This window comes from Lepidochelys kempii, chromosome 25, assembly GCF_965140265.1.
Source record: "Lepidochelys kempii isolate rLepKem1 chromosome 25, rLepKem1.hap2, whole genome shotgun sequence".
NCBI lineage: Eukaryota > Metazoa > Chordata > Testudines > Cheloniidae > Lepidochelys > Lepidochelys kempii.
Window position 1 is genome coordinate 3,088,370 of NC_133280.1, and position 21,389 is coordinate 3,109,758.

A 21,389-nucleotide genomic window follows, 5' to 3' on the forward strand; every position below is an offset into this window, starting at 1 on the left:
ATGAGCAAGCTGTTATGGACTGGGATTCAGGCAGTGCGCCTAGTAGAGCAGGAGTCGGGTCCAATGGGTGGAGCAGACATACAGGGTGGGGCAGGAAGCTAAGCAGCACCAGGGTCAACTGCAAGTTACTAGAGCCAGGAGTCAAGCCAGAATCAGAACCAGGAATCGAAGCTGAAGGTCAGAGCAGAGGTCAGATGCTAAGTTCCAGAGCCAAGGGTCAAACAGGACGGGAGTCAGGGTCAGAAGTTGGAGGCCAGGCTGGAGCCAGGACTGGATTGGAGGTGAGACATAAGGGCAGGAGGAGAGGCAAGGATCAAGCACAGAGCAGGAGCACAGTGGGAACAGGAGTGAAGGTGGGGGTAAGACAGGAGCCAGGAGCAGAGCAGGAACAGGGTTGGGTGCAGGAAGCAAGCACAAGCAGGGTCCAATAGAGCCACAACAGGAAACCACCTTGTTGCTGGGACAAACTTAGTGTTCCTCCTTCTGGTTTAAATAGCGTAGCTGGACCAATTGGTGGAGCTAGTCAATCCTCCAATCAGAGCTCTCGTGGCTAGTGCCTTGGCTGGGGCTATAGCCCTAGCTTCTGAGCCCATCCAGTTTCAGTAGCCATTGGGTGGAGGCCAGGATGTGGCAGCTGTCTGGGGACTCCCAATCCTGGATTCAAGACTTGGGACATTCCACTGGGTGGGAAACAGCTCATGCCTTTAAATTAGGTGGGGGAATGAGGATCAGTTAAGCAAACTCTGTCTGGAATTCCAGAGCATAAAAATGCAATCGTATCTGTAAATTGTGCTGCTTTAGGGCTCCTGGTGTGAGGGTGTCTATATGGCTGTAATGGAATCCTACTCAGCCATTGCTATTTCAAATCTCTGCATTTTCACAACTACTTAAGGTGTTGGTGAAGTCAAACAGAGCCATGTGGCTGAATCTGATTGTGAACATGGCCAAACCAAGAGCTAAGTAACTGCAGAACAAAGTGAAATACAGTAGAACCTCAAAGATACCAACATCAGAGTTACAGACCGACAGGTCAAGTGGACACCATGGGGAACTGGAAGTAAGCTATCAGGCAGCAACGGAGACCAAACCCCTCTCCCTCCCCAAACCCCACAAATAAACCAGCAAATACAGTACTATACCATGCCTGTATTGCATCTTAAAGGTAGGCACATCTGAACTGCCTGTCCCCGTCCCCACTCCCTACTAACCATGGGTTGGGGCAGCCACTTACAGGTAGGAGGTGGTGAATGCTGTTTTCCCCTTTCCTTCCCCCCTGGCTGGGAGGGGAACAAGCTTGCAAGCTCAGAGTCCGGGAAAGAGACTTTCTGAGCTGCTACTGAAACGTGTTGTGGAGTGGAAGCTGCTGGAGCCAGAACTCCTGCCTGCGTGCTGCACTCTGGAGGAGCAGCTCTGTTTTAAAGGACCACAGCCTGCACTGTTTGCCCACTGACACTGCAGTCTCCCAGAGTGCCTCTCTCATTAACTTTGCAGCCAGGGGGCTAGAACCAGTCCTCACCCTCACTCACCAGGCAGCCACTGCAGAACTCTGAGCCCTTGCTCTGAGCAGTCCACCCTGAGGAGCGTTCCATAACAGCTTGTTCAGAGTTATGAACAACCTCCATTCCCGAGGTGTCCGTAACTCTGAGGTTCTACTGTACTGAGTGCTGCTGCTGCGTTTATTTGGCTCAGATAAGTATGTGAAATGGAAGAGTTATTGAAAGCAAAATAGGAAGAGATGGAAGGAACCACACTACTGATAACGTAAACTCTGTCCTGCCACAGTAACTGACCTCAAGATCTCATGAAACCAAACAATGCCAGGAACAGCGTGACCGATCTTAAAACCGTGAGAGAGAGAGACGGAGCTAGGTCAGGGTTGCAATCTCTCCACAAAATGGAGTCACATTTGAAATATTTCCTTTGTAGTGCCAGCAAAATTTTGCCTTTTTATTTTGAAAGCTTTTCAGATGTTATCCACTGGATTGCTTATTGGTAGCCAAGGTTATATTAGGACACTGGAAATCTGAGATTTCTCAAACAGGAAGAGTGTAGATAAAATATCTCACAGATGCAGTTCTTAGCAAATAATACAAAAGCATGAGAGTATTTGAGATTTGGGGTGGTTGTTTTTTTTGTTTTGTTTTTATTATAAACTACCTCAGTTGTTAATGCTGCTTATACATTATCTGAGCCATATTTATATAGCACCATAACTGGATTTGGTGCTTGACTGAAATAAGACGCTGCCCCATGCCCTGAAGAATTGCACTGTGGATCAAAAGAAAGAGGCAGAAGTAGGGAGAGCCAAGATACTTTTATGTTTTGCATGAGGCTTCTAAGCTATAGTGTTTTTTTTCATCCAAGTCCTGGCTAGGGCAAGCAGAGAGGAGTAGGAGGCCCAGGAATGGAGTCAAGCAGTGTCAAGTGGGATTTGAAAGCAAGCGAGGGTTTGTGGCACGTTGGCAGAGGGTTCCAGGAGCCGGAGGCAGAAGGAGGTGGGAGTAGATAGAGCAAGGAGAATGGGCAGAATACAATGGGGGATGTGTATACTATGGAATGTTCAGTGCCCTGGTGAGCTCTGAACTTGACATGGAAGGTGACAGGTTGGTGAAGTGATGCCAAGGTGTGGCAACGTGGTCAGAGTAGCAGGAAAGCGCTTTGACCACATCACCCCACCCTGATATCACTTCATCAGTCCCCTGCCACTTTCCACATTGAGTTCAGAACTCCCCGGGGCATTGCACATGACTGTTGCTTGTCGTGAAGGCTGGATAGTCATTGAGGCCCGAGAGGAGCAGTTGATGGAAGTCCAAGTGAGTGAACTGTGGCATGAGCCAGGTTTAGCAGTATGGGGGAAGAAAGACGTCCTTCAGTGCTAGCACAGACTGGGTAGGACAGAGCTGCACCTCCGTAGTTCTACCCACTGGCAGCAGTGGGAGAGGGGTGCTGACTCTCCCCAATCCCTGCAAGTGTCAACCAAAGGCCCTGACCTACCCTCTCTCTAGCAGAGAAGCTGGGTGCAGGTGACACCTGCTGCTTCCTGCTCTCCCCACTCCCTGTCCTCACATACCTCCCAAATGCTGACTCCAACAGGAGGTGAGAGGAGGTCATTAAACCCAAACTTAGCCTTGGAACAAGCAGACAAAGAAAGTTATTAGCCAGGCACAAGGCCTTCTATATACAGTCTGTGTTGGAGCACTGACAAGAAATCATACAGCAGTAGAGGGCTAAGAGCCTTCACAGCAGCACAACAGGCTAAAACGTGGCTTACAACCCTGCCACCCCCACGCCCCCCATAAAGGAGTTATTAATTTGGGCCATTTATATAAAACTTACTAAGCACCCAGCTGGAATTGGGAACAGTTTTGTGGGATTGTGTCTCAGATTACCTCCCCTTTCCTGGCATGTTGCCCCGCCTTCTGCTCCTTGGCATTTCCTCCAACATGACCTTTCTGTTGCAGTTTCACTGCCGTGTTTTCCTGATGCTGTGGAGAGGTGGGATTCCAAGACCACTTTTTCTGTTTCTGGCATCCTGTGATCTCTAAAACACTTCTTATATTTACATTAAATTTCAACCCTCGGCAATGTAACAATTAACAATGAAATGTAAGACCAGATCCACGAGAGGGATAAAGAGCAATGTAGCCAGGAAGTCAGCATGACCAGGCCAGACTCCTTGAAGACAGATTATTTGCATTCATTTCACTTCCATGCAATTTAATTTTATGTGTTGCATTGATTCATCACTGAAAATGCAAATTCCACCTAAACCGATATGAATCTATGAGGCAGAAATTCTCCCTCATTTTGCCAGAGTTCTCTGTAGATTTTGTTGTTTCAACCCATTCTTTTGTGCTTCTCTGTCCCTTTCTTTCTGTAATTGTAAATACTCTTATGAGCTACTTGGACAATGCTCCTGTGGTGAGCAGCTTTGGACTGTGCTAACAGTGCACAATAACAGAATTCCAGAAGGACCCAGGGAAAGGTACCCTCAGGACTATATGGACAAACTGAACTATTTTCATTTCGATCAACAACCCAGGACCATTGCTTGGAAAACTTAAAAGGCCCTGAAAGTATTTGCACTAGTCGTCCAAAGCTTTTCTAGTCCTGACAGGTCAGAAGATACTTGACCTTTAAAATCAAATCTCTCTGATTACTGTGTTGGCTTCCTCCACACTTGATTCCAATATGTCTGTTTTTGGTGATATTTCAAACCACAAGGGGAATGATTAATGCATTGTATTATTACTAAAGTGTAGTCTGTGTGCTAGGCCTGGCCTCTGTAGATATGTAGGAAGAAATAGCCCCCTAACCCTGCAGAGCTGACACTATATATGGACAGTGTACAAATGGAGGGTGGAGTTGGTTGCAGTGTGGTGGACAGAGAAGCTTAGTATGCCACTAATTTTGCTGGGTGGTCTTTTATTTATTAGCACATGGTATGCCTTTTGAGAGCATGGCTCCTGATCTGTTTTTATTTCAAATGCAACCTTGTCTTTAGTTCTTGCTGGGTTTGAGACAGCAGCTGCCAAAATGTGAGTAGGTGGGAGGGGGAAAGCAAGTGATAGTCTCAATTATCTGATTTTTAACATTGTGATTTCATGACTTGGATATTCATGATTGCTGTGTATGCTGTAGAGCTGAGACCCTAAGCTCTTTAGGGAGATATTTCTGTTTACAGCGTATGCTTGAAAATGAAGACTCTGAATCGGTCCATAGCATCTTAATCTGGTGCTTTTCAGAAGCTTCTCCAGCAGTACAGGTAGCCATTGTGGACCCTGGTCCACTGTAATTTTTGCTCCCTCATTACATACTAACATAGGCTAAGATGTAACTTTTAGTAATTCTCATGCAGTTACTGACATGGTCCACATGCTGTCATTTACTGTGTATCTTTTTGAAGCTATTTCTGCTGCTGCCACAGCAGTTTGCTTTGAAGATTCCCCCAATCTCCAGCACAATGCAGCACCTTGTCTAGCATTATAGCATGCCCTTGCAGGGAATGGCGGGACGTCTCAATGTTCCCTGGGCATGGCTGTGCCATTCTGCCCAGTCTGACAACAATTTCATCCCATTATTTGCCTCTTCTTTAGTGATGGTCCCATCTGTCGAATCTGCCATGAAGGTGGAAATGGGGAGGGGCTGCTTTCTCCCTGCGACTGCACAGGAACACTGGGGACCGTGCACAAGAGCTGCCTGGAAAAATGGCTCTCCTCCTCCAACACTAGTTACTGTGAGCTCTGCCATACTGAGTTTGTCGTAGAGAGAAGACCAAGGCCCCTCACAGAGGTACCACTTTCCTCCTGCTTGGCTTTTCATATGTTATTTTTCTTTACCTTTGAAGGAAAATGACTGATTTAACAGTATTTAATTCAGTACTCTGGATACCGTTAGGTCCCTTGGGCCCTAGATTCAGCCTGTCTTTTAAGCTGTGGGGAGGGATAGCTCAGTGGTTTGAGCTTTGGCCTGCTAAACTCAGGGTTGTGAGTTCAATCCTTGAGGGGGCTATTTAGGGATATGGGGCAAAAATTGGGGATTGGTCCTGCTTTTGAGCAGGGGGTTGGACTAGATGACCTCCTGAGGTCCCTTCCAACCCTGAGATGCTATGATTCTGTGTATTTAGCAAAACATGAATCATCTCCTTCCTTCAGTGTTTTTTAAAAATCGAACCTGCATAGTTTATTTTTAAAAGTTGCATAACTTAGTGTAGGCCCTACCTATAGATGAAACAGTCTCCCAGTCACATGGTGGGTCATTCTCAACCAGAGGTTTGTTTTGGACATAGACAATTTTGATCATGTCTTTTTAATGCACTATAACCAGCATTGAGTAAAAAAATTACTGAGAAATAGTCATTTTTCCTCAATTTTAATAAAACTAATATAATGTGAGGAGAATATATGACACATTATAAAAATGGCCTGACATAGTAACTTGAGCTGTAAGAAATCTGTGGAAGAGCAGAATTCATGCCTTTAGTCTGACTGGGAGTTGGCTGAGAGACAGGTGTATGTCCTAGAGGAGGGTTGGAGAATGGGGGTGAGGTTAGGATATTTGTTGTTTAGCCTCCTTATAGGCAGACACAATTGGGTTAATGAGGAGGCCAGAGAACTATAAATTTGCCTTTATGATAGAGACTGCAAACAAAAACACTGTGGAAATGCAGAATTGTTGTTTTCATTTGCCCTGTTGTCCATACATAGGTAGAATTCTGTCGTCTTCTATGTGGTGTCCCCTTTATTAAGTTAATATTCATGTTAATGGCTTTGAGAAGTCATTTTTCGTTCCCTATCCTCCTCAATATTTTGGCATCTAATATCTCAATGTTGCATTAACGTAGTTCTCTTGCATTTAATTTCCTTGGTGTATCTTGTCCATAAATATGATGCATGGTACACTTTTGATGTTGTATGTCATGGACCAGTCCTTAGTGAGTGACCCTGACATACATGAAACCATTTGGTTTGTAGGTCAGAAAGTTCGGTTCCTTCCCCTCTTTAGATAGGTTTTCTCTGGCTGGTTGTAATGTCACATCTCCTGCTCATTGTAGGGGTCATTCCATACAGGAGAGGAAGATATCTTAGACCAATTGATCTTTCAGACTTATCAAATTACTGTGCAGCTACTATACTATACCTGCTGAAGAGCTTGGGACTGACTCCTGCTTAGGGTGAGCATATCTAAAACATCACTGAGCTTGCAGATGTGTTTCCCCTGGGATGAATAAATAAATTGTGAATTACAGTACAAGGGGGCAGCAGCTGAGTTAGTCAGAAAACATGATTTTACTAAATAGACCTGATGAGGTTTCAAAGCTAAATAGATTTGAAACTTGTTAGAATCATAGGGGTAGAAGAGACCACAAGGGTCATCTAGTCTAACCCCCTGTCAAGATGCAGGATTTGTTGTGTCTAAACCATCCCAGACAGATGGCTATCCAGCCTCCTTTTGAAACCCTCCAGCAAAACACCTTCCACAATGTCCCTAGGCAGTCTGTTTCATTGTCCTAACAGTTAGGAAGTTTTTCCTGAGATTTAATCTAAATCTGCTATGCTGAAGTTTGAATCCAGTGCCTCTTGTCCTGCCCTCTGTGACAAGAGAGAACAACTTTGCTCCATCTTTTTTATGGCAGCCTTTCAAGTATTTGAAGAAGGGAGACTGTCCCCCCTCAATCTCTTCTTTTCCAAACTAAACATATCCACTTCCTTCAGCCTTTGCTCATATGGCTTGCATTCCATCCCTTTGATCATCTTTGTTGCTCACCTCTGGATCCTTTCCAATTTCTCCACATGCTTTCTACACATTGGTGACCAAAATTGGACACATACTCCAGCTGAAGCCTAACCAGCACCGAGTAGAGCAGTACTCTCACTTCCCGTGACTTGCATGCTATGCCTCTGTTAGTGCAACCTAAAATTGCATTTGCTTTTTTTTTTTTTTTTTGCAACAGCATCTCATTCTGACTCATGTTGAGGCTGTGATCCACCACAATTCCCAGATTCTTCTCAACCGTGCTGCTGCCAAGCCAGTTATCCCCCACTTTGTATTTGTGCATTTGTTTTTTCTTCTCTGTGTAGCACCTTACATTTGTCTTTGTTGAATTTCATTGTGTTGTCTTTAGCCCAGTTCTCCAATTTATCAAGATCCATCTGTATCTTAGCTCTATCCTCCGAAGTGTTGGCAGCCCCCCTATCTTTGTGTCATCTGCAAATCTGATCAGTGTGCTCTCTGTTCCTTCATCCAGGTCATTAATACAGACTTTAAACAGCACCGGAACCAGAACAAACCCCGTGAAACCCCACCTGAAACCTCCCTCCAATCTGACATAATTCCATTAATGGTTACTCTTTGTAGTTTTTTAACCAATTATGTATCCACCTAATGGTAGTTCTGCCAAGCTCTCATTTCTCCAGCGTACCTATCAGAATGTCATGTGGGACTGTGTCTAAAGCTGTGCTGAAGTCCAGATATATTATGTCGACTGCATTCCCCTTATCCACCAACCCAGTTATCCCGTCAGAAAAGTAAATCAAGCTGGTTTGGTTTGATTTGTTCTTGGTGAATCCATGCTGACTGCTTGTGTTACCCCCTTCATCCTTCAGGTATTCGCAAATTGAATGTTTTATACATTGCTGTAGTAGCTTCCCTATCAAAAGTTAGGCTGACTGGTCTATAGTTCCTTGGCTCCTCCTTTCCCCCCTTTTAAAAATGGGCACTACATTAGCCCTTCTCCAGTCTTCTGGGACCTTCATTGTCGTCCATGCATTTGCAAATATTATTGCCAGTGGCTCTGAGATTTCTTCAGCTAATTCTTTCAGTACCCTCGGGTGAATAGCTTCTGGCCCCACAGATCTGAATTCATTCAAATTGGTCTGAAGATCTCTGACGTGTTCTTTGCTTATCTGATCTTCATCCCTTCCCCTTTATTGTCTATGGTAACTTCACTAGTCGTCTGGTCACATGTTATTTTCTGTGAGAAGACTGAAGCTAAGTAAGCATTGAGCAGCTCTGCCTTCCTATCATCTTCCATTACCAGCTCACCTTCTCCATTAGCAGCAGATCCACACCATCCTGGATCTTTCTTTCTTTTTTTTTTTTTCTGACGTTTGAAGAACTCCTTCTTGTTATCTCTAACATTCCTTGCCAGCTCTAACTCATTGTTTGCCTGGGCTTTTCTGATTTTTGTCCCTACACGCTCATACTATTCCCATGTATACTTCCTGGGTGAAATGCCTGTCCTTCCATTTCCTGTATGTATCCATTTTGGTTTTTAGATTGTTAAAAAGCTCCTTGTGCAGCCATGTTGGCCTCCTCTGGGTCGTCTTACCTTTTCTCACACTGGAATAGCTTGATGTTGAGCCTCTAGTATTACATCTTTTAGGAGCTGCCAGCCCCCTTCGACTCCTTTTCTTCCTAATTGGTCTTTCCATGAGATGGTGCCTACTATTTCTCTGAAATGGTCGAAATCCATGTTTCTGAAGTCCAGTGTCCTTGTTTTGCTGTTCTCATGTCCTCCTTTCCATAGGATCTTGAATTCATCAGAGCATGATCACTTCTTCCCAAGTTCCTGACCACCTTCACATTTTCAACTAATTCCTCCCTGTTCGTCAAAACCAGATCCAAACTGGATGACCCTCTGCTTGTTTCGAAAGTTGTCACCTACACATGTTCAGAATTTGCAGTTTCGCTGTAATAGTTTTCCAACAGATGTAAGGGAAGTTAAAATCCCCCATTAATACTTGCTCATGTGTGTTAGCTAATCTTGTTACCTGCTTGTAGAATGACTCATCCACTTCCTCTTCCTGATTTGGTGGACTTGTCAAACACTAGTCAAACAAACGGTCACAGCAGACAGATACTCAGATATTCACCCCACCAGCTCACAACACAGCCCCCCAATACAGCACCTACCTCAAGAGCACTCACTGTAGCTCCTCTCGGATAGTTCCCAGGCAAACTCCCTCTGTTTGCTTCTCCTCTGTTCACTAATCGCTAGGTTCGCAGCTGGCTGCCTTTTTATAAGACTACAAAAGGTTTTCTCCCTCCCCCCACCTCCCCCCCTGCTGGTAATAGCTCATCTTAAGTGATCACTCTCCTTACAGTGTGCATGATAAGCACCCATTTTTTCATGTTCTGTGTGTATATAAATCTCCTCACTGTATTTTCCACTGAATGCATCCAATGACGTGATCTGTAGCTCACGAAAGCTTATGCTCAAATAAATTGGTTAGTCTCTAAGGTGCCACAAGTCCTCCTTTTCTTTTTATAAGACTGCTGGCTTGAAGCAGCTACCCCAGCTCAAAGCCTCTCCTGGTTCACACTTCAGTCAATCACTCAAGACCTACCTGGAACAAAGCACTCCCAGTTCACACTTTTCAAACAAACACACACACACACAAATCAGTACATGACTAGGTGGTAGTCTGATAATGCCTGTTGTTACTAGTTATGATGGCAACAACAAAGAAATGTCATATTGCCAAATCACCAGACAAGACGTTGCTTAGCTTGGAGAGCCATTGGCTGAGAGTCCTTTAAAAGAGTCTGCTGAACACTCACCTTTAGTGGATCTCACTGATCCAGCTACTCTTCTATCCCATCACCTACGGAAATTCCTTGTAAACTTCTCCCCCCACTATTCACTTCATATTGGGGTTGGGCAGCTTGGAGGAGGAGTGGATGGGGCCTTTATCAGGACTATTTGTGCAGCTGGCGTGGAGGTTTACTTTCTTATTGTCTTTTGTTTTTGTAAACTTAAGAAAGTCTCCCCCCGGGGGTTCCCCCAGATCTGTTGGTGACTACTCTGCCAGAAGGAAAACTCCATAATAGAAGAATTAGGAAACCTAGTTCAGGTGCCCACAGTTCCCATAATCCTCCCCCTTGTGTGTGCTCCCATTCCCATCAGGCAATTTGACTGTGATCTTGCTCCACCCAGGCAGGGCTATAGAATGGGATACAGTAAAGATGTAAAAAGAACAGGAGGACTTGTGGCACCTTAGAGACTAACAAATTTATTTGAGCATAAGCTTTCGTGAGCTGAAATAAATAAAATGTATTTGTCCCAAGGATTCTGCTACATAGCCTGGTGGTTTAGAGCTCACAAGATCTTATACTCTGTAACATTTACTAGGGCAGGGCCTGTATCTCAGCTGTGAAGATACATACTACTGATATGCCCAGCAGCACTTGGGTTATTTAACCTTACACAGGGCCTAATTTTCCATATCAGGTACCTAAATAGGACATCCAAATCCTGCACTTAAGTGCTAGTAAAAGCATCCAATGCATAAAACAGAAACATATGTGTTGATGTGAGCTAAGTGCAGCATTTGGACATCCTGTTTAGGCACCTTCTGTCTGAGAGCCATCTATCTTTAGTGACATTTTCAGGTTTGTGATTGGTACAGGTTCTGGGGAGACATAAAATAGCTTTGTAAAATCTAATGGTGTGGAAACTCATTGCCAATTTTGGTATTTATTCAAGTCAACATTCGGAGAGGCCTGCATTTGGGGGTGGATCTCAACAGAGCCATTGCTTGACCATGCAGGCACTTCTAATGGCCATTGGTAAGAGGCCAGAGCATGTGAAAGATGATGAGTTTAAATTCCAAGGTGGATGAATTAACGGCCAAAGATGATAAACTTTAAAGTCCTATTGATGGCTTCAAGGAATACTCTGCCCAAATGGATTCTGCAGCCATGATGACATAGTATGGATACATTCTGAAAACACAGAGGCAGTGCACTGAAAGAAAACAAAGTTTTGAGTTTACAACTAAAAATGGTCAAATCCAAATGAGACACAAATGTCAGTTGTGGTCACCAGGAGGTGAAGAAGTCCTCCTTTATTCTAGATGTGACACTCAGCTTGTTGCCCTGTCAAAGAAAGCTAGTAGGTTGGTTTGATGTGATTTGTTCTTGACAAATCCATGCTGTTACTTATCACCTTATTATCTTCTAGGTGTCTGCAAATTGATTGATTATTTGCTCCATTATCGTTACGGGAACAGAAGTTAAACTGACTGGTCTGTAATTCCCCAGGTTGTCCTTATTTCCCTTTTTATAGATTGGCACTATATTTGCCCTTTTCCAATCCTCTGGAATCTCCTGTCTTCCATGACTTTTCAAAGATAATCGCTAATGGCTCAGATATCTCCTTGGTTAGCTCCTTGAATATTCTAGGATGCATTTCATCGGGCCCTGGTGACCTGAAGACTTCTAACTTGTCTAAATAATTTTTAACTTGTTCTTTCCCTATTTTAGCCTCTGATCCTACCTCATTTTCACTGGCATTCACTATGAGATATCCAATCACTACTAACCTTTTTGGTGAAAACCAAAACAAAAAGGTCATTTAGCACTACCATTTCCACATTTTCTATTATTGTCCGCCTCTTCCCCCCCCCCCCCCCCCAATTGAGTAACGGTCCTATCCTATCCGTGGTCTTCCTCTTGCTTCTAACGTATTTGTAGAATGTTTGCTTGTTACCCTTTATGTCTCTAGCTAGTTTAATCTTGTTTTGTGCCTTGGCCTTTCTAATTTTATCCCTAAATACTTGTGGTATTTGTTTATATTCATCCTTTGTAATTTGATCTAGTTTTCACTTTTTTTGTAGGACTCTTTTTCTGAGTTTCAGATCATTGAAGATCTGGTTAAACCAGGGTGGTCTCTTGCCATACTTCCCATCTTTCCTGTGCAGTGGGATAGTTTGCTCTCGTGCCCTTAATAATGTCTCTTTGAAAAACTGCCAACTCGCTTGTACTGTTTTTCCCCTTAGACTTGCTTTCCATGGGATCTTACCTACCAACTCCCTGAGTTTGCTAAAGTCTGCCCCCTTGAAATCCATAATCTTTATTGTGCTGTTTTTCCTCTTACCATTATGATTTAGTCTTTAATTACATGATCACAGACTGTTTTTTTCCACATGCCCCACCTCACTGAGTGCACAGGAAGGACTTGCTCTGCTGAGTGAATCAGGGTTGGACAGTGAAGGAGCCTGTTGTCTTTGTATAAGTCCCTCTACCTTGTTTATTTGTTGCAGAAGTTGGAAGATGTTGCTATTTGCAGAAGTGGGACAGGCAGGAGACCTGCCCAAAACTAAAAGCCTACCCCTCAAAGAGGGAGGAACTACTAAGCCCAGGCCACAGCTGAGTATTGGAAGGTGTGCAGTGAATGAGGCAGAGGAAGAGAAAAGATGGTCTCGTGATTTACACAGTCGAATGCTGCCCTGGAGAATTGGATTCTATCCCTGCCTCTGTCACAGAGTTCCTGTGTGATGCTGGGCAAGTCATTTCAATCAGATTTTTCGCAAGTGGATCACGAATTGTGTTCCTCATTTTCTGGGTGCCTGACTTGGAACCCTGTAGTCTGATTTGCTGAAGTGCTGAGTGCTCACAGCTGCAACTGAAATCAGTGGGAGCTGGGCTTTCGTAGAATCGCAGAATATCAGGGTTGGAAGGGACCTCAGGAGGTCATCTAGTCCAACCCCCTGCTCAAAGCAGGACCAATCCCCAACTAAATCATTCTAGCCAGGGCTTTGTCAAGCCTGACCTTAAAAACCTCTAACAAAGGAGATTCCACCACCTCTCTAGGTAACGCATTCCAGTGCTTCACCACCCTCCTAGTGAAAAAGCTTTTTCTAATATCCAACCTAAACCTCCCCCACTGCAACTTGAGACCATTACTCCTTGTTCTCTCATCTGGTACCACAGAGAACAATCTAGATCCATCCTCTTTGGAACCCCCTTTCAGGTAGTTGAAAGCAGATATCAAATCCCCCCTCATTCTTCTCTTCTGCAGACTAAATAATCCCAGTTCCCTCAGCCTCTCCTCATATGTCATGTGCTCCAGCCTCCTAATCATTTTTGTTGCCCTCCGCTGGACTCTTTCCACATCCTTCTTGTAGTGTGGAGCCCAAACTGGACACAGTACTCCAGATGAGGCCTCACCAGTGCCGAATAGAGGGGAATGATCACGTCCCTCGATCTGCTGGCAGTGCTCCTACTTATACAGCCCAAAATGCCATTAGTCTTCTTGGCAACAAGGGCACACGGTTGACTCATATCCACTGTAACCCCTAGGTCCTTTTCTGCAGAACTACTGCCTAGCCACTCGGTCCCTAGTCTGTAGCAGTGCATGGGATTCTTCCATCCTAAGTGCAGGACTCTCTGCACTTATCCTTGTTGAACTTCGTCAGATTTCTTTTGGCCCAATCCTCTAATTTGTCTAGGGCCTATCCCTACCCTCCAGGATATCTACCACTCCTCCCAGTTTAGTGTCATCTACAAACTTGCTGAGGGTGCAATCCATGCCATCCTCCAGATCATTAATGAAGCTATTGAAAAAAACTGGCCCCAGGACCGACCCTTGGGGCACTCTGCTTGATACCAGCTGCCAACTAGACATGGAGCCATTGATCACTACCCGTTGAGCCCGGCAATCTAGCCAGCTTTCTATCCACCTTATAGACCATTCATCCAGCCCATACTTCTTTAACTTGTTGGCATGTACAGTGCTGTACGATGCTAAGAACTATGAAGAATTAGGTTCTAAGCATCTCAAATTGGACACCCAAAACTTTTCATCTCTCTGTGCCTCAGTTCATCTGTAAAATGGAGATAATATCCAGTCATCTCCCAGGAATGTTGTGAAGGTAACTAGATTTATATTTGTGAATCCCTCAGATACTGTAGTGATGAGCACTATGAAAAAGCTCGTGAGGAAATTAATAATTCTCTGTTCAGAGCAGGATTTGAATAGCGTACAGATAGATGCCCTGGAGTCTCACACTGAACAATGATGATAAAACAATACAAAATATTGAATACCTTCTCATTAAGTGAGCGCCATCTGGCCTATGCCCTAAATGAGGCAGGAGTTCTGTGGAGGAAAGATTTGAATTATATGATCACACACTATATCTTAATGCGGGAGTGAATTAAGGTTGTAGGGGCAATCTTAATTCTGGCATTTCCTAATGTTTGCTTGCCATTGCTACATGGATGATCTTTAAACATAGTTTTTTGTATGATTGTAGTTGTGATCTGAGCACACTGGTTTCCAGCCAGTGTTGTTCTAGCTCTTTCAGTCTTTAAAGCCTTTAAGAAGAGACTCCTGACTATAAGAACTCAAAGTGCATAGAATTACTTTGAACCAGATGTTTCTACTTTAGTAAAACCACGTCAAGTGCAAACAAAAGGCATAATTACTCTATAAAAAGAAAAGAAGGACTTGTGGCACCTTAGAGACTAACCAATTTATTTGAGCATAAGCTTTCGTGAGCTACAGCTCACTTCATCGGATGCATACTGTGGAAAGTATAGAAGATCTTTTTATACACACAAAGTATGAAAAAATGGGTGTTTACCACTACAAAAGGTTTTCTCTCCTCCCACCCCACTCTCCTGCTGGTAATAGCTTATCTGAAGTGATCACTCTCCTTACAGTGTGTATGATAATCAAGGTGGGCCATTTCCAGCACAAATCCAGGGTTTAACAAGAACGTCTCTGAGGAGGGGATTACTCTAATAATTACTCTATAGGATTCATCTTCGAAAACACATCTCGTATTTCAGGTGTTCAGAGAGGTTTTGCAATAACTAGGAAACTCCTTCATTCTAGAGGTTTGCTGCTTATGAACAAAAGAAGTCTTTGGTCTGATCAACTGTAGTAGCCCAGTACATCAGTTAGTCTGTTTGTATATCTGCTGCTCGTGGAGTCCATTTGCTCTTATGGGATGCACTGTAACAACTGTATAAGCTCTCTCTTTTAGGCCTTCAGGCAGAACTATGTGAGTTGAGTCATTCATTGCTGAGTCTATGCCTCCTTTCTCCCTAGGGGCCATTCTTCAAGATGCTGCTGGGTCTTTGTTTATATTGACATGGGCAGCCTTTTCTGGGAAAATATCACTGTTCTGCATGGACTTCATTAATCTCTCTGGCTGCTGCTTACTGCCGAAGCACTGAGTGGTCTGTTAAAGGCTTTGGTACTTCCCTCTGCATTCACCCCTCCCTGTGTCTCTCTCCCCTTCCCTGGCTGGGGAGAGGGGCGGACAAGGGGGAAAGGATCCACCAAAATACTTTGATACCTATGTTTCTTTTTTTGTAAATGGTTTTAAGCTTTATCTATTTTCCCCATTTGTGCCTGAGCCTTGTCTGTTTGCCCTTCCTGTCTCTCGGATTGTCAGTGAGTGCGTAACCGTCTGTGATTTCCTTCGTGTTTGGAGTAGGCATGTAAAATAGTAAGTGGTTAACCAGTTAACTGGTAAGCATTAGTCTTGCCAATTAACCTGCCCTAATGGTTAAACCCAGGCTGGCCAGAGCAGCCCCAGCCCTAGCAGTTCACCAGTTAAACTAAAGGATTAAAATTATATAAACGGCTAACTTTTTAAAATAATATTTACATCCCTAGTTTGGAGCCCTTTGCTGGTTTCCTGTTGGAGGCTATTTATAGTGCTAATTCGCTCCTCTTTATTTTAACTATTAATTTAAACATTTAAAATAATTTTAACCGTTTCCTGACCTCTGCTGCAGTGTTGTAAATGGGCTAACTAGAAACTTTGCCTAGCTACCTGCTATTAATAGGACATGCCACCCAGTCCATACCTGAGTCAGTGAGGGACTGCCATTGGCTGCCAGCATCCTGATCCAGGAATGGATGATTTCCAGTCTCCTTTGCTACAAGCTGCAGCTCCAGAAGCTCCCAGCAGTTACAAGTGCTGCCTAAATATAATAACTCACTCCTGTCATTAGGAAGCTCATGCTCCTCGTAATGCTGACGTGCACTGAGTAATCAAGGTTTCCGGGGGAACAAAACAGGTGTCTGAACTGATTTCCTATTCTCGTTCCTGGGTTAGGCAGGTGCACTGTTGACTTCACAGCAGCAGCTGTTAACAAGCCCAATGACAGATCGGTCCAACTGAAAGAGGAGCACACTTTATCTAAGAACCTAGAGAGAGAAATCCTGTGAAGGTCAGGGCCAGTGAGAGAATGGGCACATACTTTTGTGACTTGTGCTGAAGGGCCATAACTTTTCTAAAAACAACTACTTAAAGGTATCATGTTTGGGCAATAAAATCCACCCTGAACCATCACTGGTCTATCCCCAGACCAACTAAGGTCTTAGGGTCTTTGTTAAATCCAAATATTTCAGTATGTGTGTTTCAGTAACCATTTTAAATTCCAAAAAGTTTTTCACTTGCCAGTCACCCTTGGGCCCATAAATATTTTGGCATTCATACCTTGTTCACGTATTTACAACGTTGCCAACTGATCTCTTGTAAATCCTTGCTTTGAAATGTATGAAGCGACCCAACAAAGAGCTCTGTTTCTGTATCATCATCATCCGTTTTGTCCTCCAGCTGCATGTCTATTATTGTATGTTCTGGTATTTCACTGCAAAATAATTGTGTTTTACTGCTACTCTGAAACCATTCATGACACTGTAACCTTTTGACTGGTCACTTTGCACCATGTTGGAATTGCTTCCATGTTTGTTACATACAAATCTGGGTTTGCAGTTTGTGTACCCTTCCATTCTGTCTTTATGCCATAGCATCCATTTTAAATTAAATGCAGTCGGATTTTTTTTACTGCATGCAAACAGTTAGGAAGCACAGTTTTCACACACCCTGCAATTATCTGCTGTACTTTGCAAGAAATTTACTTAACTTTGAAATAACCTTGCTTTGACCTGCTTATCAGTTATACTACAAATAATTCAGTCTCTAATTAGTCTGTTAACTGATCAGATTCACCTAAATTAGTTATTTTATGAAGGTCAGTGGTTTTTGTCTTGCATGAATCTCAGTATTTTTGAAGTTTTTAAATGAGTTTGTCTTGCGGTTTCATTCCCCTTTCTGCTCCAGTTGCAGTGTGTTGCATGGGCCTGCCAACGGTGGTAATTTGGGGAATCTCTACAACTGATTAATTCTGTTCAGTGTTGTGGAGTTGTTATGAAATTGCTGTATCGTGGAGTGCCTCTTTCTGTGTGTCCTCCACTGCTGACAAGGCTTTAAGCCAGGGGTGGGCAAACTTTATGGCTCAAGGGGCACATCTGGATATGGAAGTTGTATGGTGGGCCATGAATGCTCACGAAATTGGGGGTTGGCATGTGGGAGGACGTGAGGGCTCCGGCTGTGTGTGCGGGCTCTGGGGTTGAGCCAGAAATGAGGTCCAGGGTACGGGAGGGGGCTCTGGGCTGGGGCAGGGGATTGGGCAGTGTGTGTGGGGGGGTGAGGGCTCCAGCTGTGGATGCAGGCTCTGGGGTGGAGCAGGTTGGGACCGAGAGATTCAGAGGGCCGGGAAGGGGGATCAGGGCTGGGGCAAGGGGTTGGATGGTAGGAGGGGGTCAGGGGTACAGACTCTGGGCGGCGGTTACCTCAAGCAGCTCCCGGAAGCAGTGGCATGTCCCCACTCCACCTTCTACGTGGAGGTGCGGCCAGGTGCAGTGCCGCCCAGAGGATTCAGGATGCCTGGGGCAAAGCAATTTTGGGGGCCCCTTCTATTAAAAAAAAAGTTAGTTTTGCCGCCCCAAGTGGTGAAGAAAAATAAAAATAAAAACCCAAGTCATGCTGCTGAAGAAAGAAGAGGACAGGAGGACCCGCTGCCGAATTGCCACAGAAGACTGAAGCAGAGCGATTGAGCTGCCGCTGATGAGGAAGAGAGGGATTGAAAGACCTGCTGCTGAATTGCTGCCGAAATTGCCCCCGCCCTGTCTGTGGGGCCTGGGGCAAATTGCCCCACTTGGCCCCCACCTCCCTGGGCGGCCCTGACCAGGTGGCTCTGCACGCTGCCCCGTCCACAGGCACCACCCTGCAGCTCCCATTGGCCCCGTTTGCTGGCCAGTAGGAGCTGTGGGGGCGGCACTTGGGGCGTGCGGAGCCCCCTGGCTGCCCCTTCACGTAGGAGCTGGAGGAGGGACGTGCCGCTGTTTCTGGGAGCCGCATGGAGCAAGCCCCCAACCCTGCTCCCTGGCAGGAGCCTGAGGGCCAGATTAAAATATCTGAAGGGCCAGATGTGGTCCTTAGGCCGTAGTTTGCCCACCCCTGCTTTAAGCAGTCCGACCTCAGACCAGGCACAGTGGGAGGTCCTTAGAACCCAGCAGCCTCCTATTCAGGGAGAAGCCACTTCCTGCTGCTTGTCTGCTGGGGGCTGACATCCGTGGTCAGCTCCTAAACAAAGCAGACAGAGGTGACAAAGCAGGGGCTTATAAAGGAATCACAGAGGGAAGACAGAGCCACACAGGGAGTTTTGGGCAGGAGAGAGGAAGGGGACAGATCAGCCAAGGTCAGAGAAGATGGGCTGGGGAGAGAAGGCTCCATGTTTGAAAACACAGGCCATGCACTGCTGCAGAGGATCCTGGATGCCCCAGACGACTCTGACCCCAGCCCAACGAATGTTCTGGAGTGGCGAGGAAAAGGAGGCGAACAAATGCGTGCAGTTTATTTTTCTACAGATCAGTGTATTTCTCATGTGATTAAAGGACAGTATTAGAATCCTGTGCAGAGTGGCTGTGCATTTGATGCATTACACTACCATGTGCATTACACCTACCATGAACTGTCTGCCCAGAATACCGACATGGCTGAAATTCTAGAAGACTGTGTGTTTAAACTATATGGGGGGCTCTGAAGGCTAAACTCTGGCCCTGGGGCTGGGCAATGGGCCACTTGGCACATTTCTCAGGAGGGGGTGCTAGAGGTTCTGCGCATAGGGACCTCAAGAAGGGGCAGTACCTGGACTCTGCTGAGACTCTGAAAGCTTAAAATGCCCAGGGATCCAGCAGCTAAATCCCCTCACACCAGTTTGGGTTACGGCCAAGTGGGAGCACTGTACTGGAACTGTAACAGGTAGAGGATTTTACATTCTCTTATTTTCTTTTTAATGTCAGTAGCATCCAGTCAGGTTTGGAAACACTGCAGCCTCCTCCTCTGGTTCTCTGCCATGTTCCTTTCCAGTTCTTGCTGACTTCTTCCAAGAGAAAATTAACAAAATACAATGTGACCTTCCCGTCCTACAACTCTGTCATCCTCCACAGATGCCGAAGTTTCTTGTCTGCTGTCCTCCTCTAGCCCCTCCACTTGCCCCAGAGACCTCTCCCCTCCCATCCTGATCACCCTTGCACCTATTCTCATCCATTCCCTTACTCTCCTCTCTCTCCTCTGCCTCTTTCCCCTCACAGTACAAGCACGCTTTAGTCTCTCCCAAAAAACAAAACAAAAATCTTTCCCTTGACCCTACTTGCCTCTCCATCTTCCTTCTCCCTTTCATCCCTAAGACCTTTGAACACACTTGATAATTGTTGCCTGGTGTTCCTCTTTTCCACTTCCTCTCCAATTTATTTCACTGAAATTGCTCTTACCAAAGTCTCTGATAATCAATTCCAAGCTAAAGTTCAGAACCAGTACTTCATCCTCATTCTCCATGACCTGGCTGCTGACTATGACGCCATCAACCATGCTCCTCTTCTTGAAATCTTGTTCTCACATGGCTTAGAATCACAGAATATTAGGGTTGGAAGAGACCTCAGGAGGTCATCTAGTCCAATCTCCTGCTCAAAGCAGGACCAACACTAACTATATCTCGTCAGCCAAGGCTTTGTCAAGTCGGGCCTTAAAAACCTCTAAGGGTGGAGATTCCACCACCTCCCTAGGTAACCCATTCTAGTGCTTCACTACCCTCCTAGCCCTGGTCTACACTAGGAGTTGAGGTCGAATTTAGCAGTGTTAAATCGATTTAACCCTGTACCCGTCCACATGACGAAGCCCTTTTTTTCAACTTAAAGGGCTCTTAAAATCTATTTCCATACTCCACCCCCGACAAGGGGATTAGCGCTGAAATCGGCCTTGCTGGGTTGAATTTGGGGTACTGTGGATGCAATTAGACAGTATTGGTCTCCGGGAGCTATTCCAGAGTGCTCCATTGTGACCTCTCTGGACAGCGCTCTCAAGTCAGATGCACTGGCCAGGTAGACAGGAAAAAGCCTGCGAACTTTTGAATTTCATTTCCTGTTTGGCCAGCATGGTGAGCTGCAGGTGAGTGCAGAGCTCATCAGCAGAGGTGACCATGATGGAGTCCCAGAATCGCAAAAGAGCTCCAGCATGGACCGAACGGGAGGTACGGGATCTGATTGCTGTATGGGGACAGGAATCCATGCTCTATGATGAGCTGCGTGCCATTTTAGGGGATTCAGCCACCACTACCCCAACCATGTTGTTTGACTCCTTCAATGGAGATGAAGGCAACACAGAAGCAGATTTTGAGGATGAGGAAGATGATGATGAGGTTGTAGAGCTCACAGCAAGCAAGCAGAGAAACCGGTTTTCCCGACAGCCAGGAACTGTTTCTCACCCTGGGCCTGGAGCCAGTACCCCCCAAACCCACCCAAGGCTGCCTTCCGGACCCGCCAGGTGGAGAAGGGACCTCTGGTGAGTGTACCTTTTAAAATATTATACATGGTTTAAAAGCAAGCATGTTTAATGATTAATTTGCCCTGGCATTCGCGGCTCCACTTTACCACTCCAGGCCAGTAGCATGTACTCGGGAATCATTGTAGAACAAAGCATTGCAGTGTATGTTTGCTGGCGTTCAAACAACATTCTCTCTTTATCTCTCTGTGCTCTCCTCAGGAGAGTGATATCATTCATGGTCACCTGGTTGAAATAGGGTGCTTTTCTTAAGGGGACATTCAGAGGTGCCTGTTCCTGCTGGGCTGTTTGCCTGTGACTGAACAGAAATGTTCCCTGCTGTTAGCCACGTGGAGGGGCTAGCCACGTGGAGGGGCTAGCCACATGCTGTGGGGAAGCAAAATGCGATCTTGGAACGAAAGCACATGTGCTATGTATGTAATGTTAACAGCAAGGTTTACCGTGAAAGAGTGTACCCAT

At 45.2% G+C, this 21,389-nt stretch overlaps 1 protein-coding gene across 1 annotated transcript in view; it reads left to right on the forward strand.

The window, feature by feature from the left end:
• Nucleotides 1–21,389, forward strand: part of MARCHF2 (membrane associated ring-CH-type finger 2) — an 89,366-nt gene that overhangs the window by 39,256 nt on the left and 28,721 nt on the right. The window contains exon 3 of the mRNA XM_073324472.1: nt 5,097–5,292. Coding sequence (XP_073180573.1) covers nt 5,097–5,292 — 196 coding nt within the window. The remainder of the gene's footprint in view (nt 1–5,096; nt 5,293–21,389) is intronic.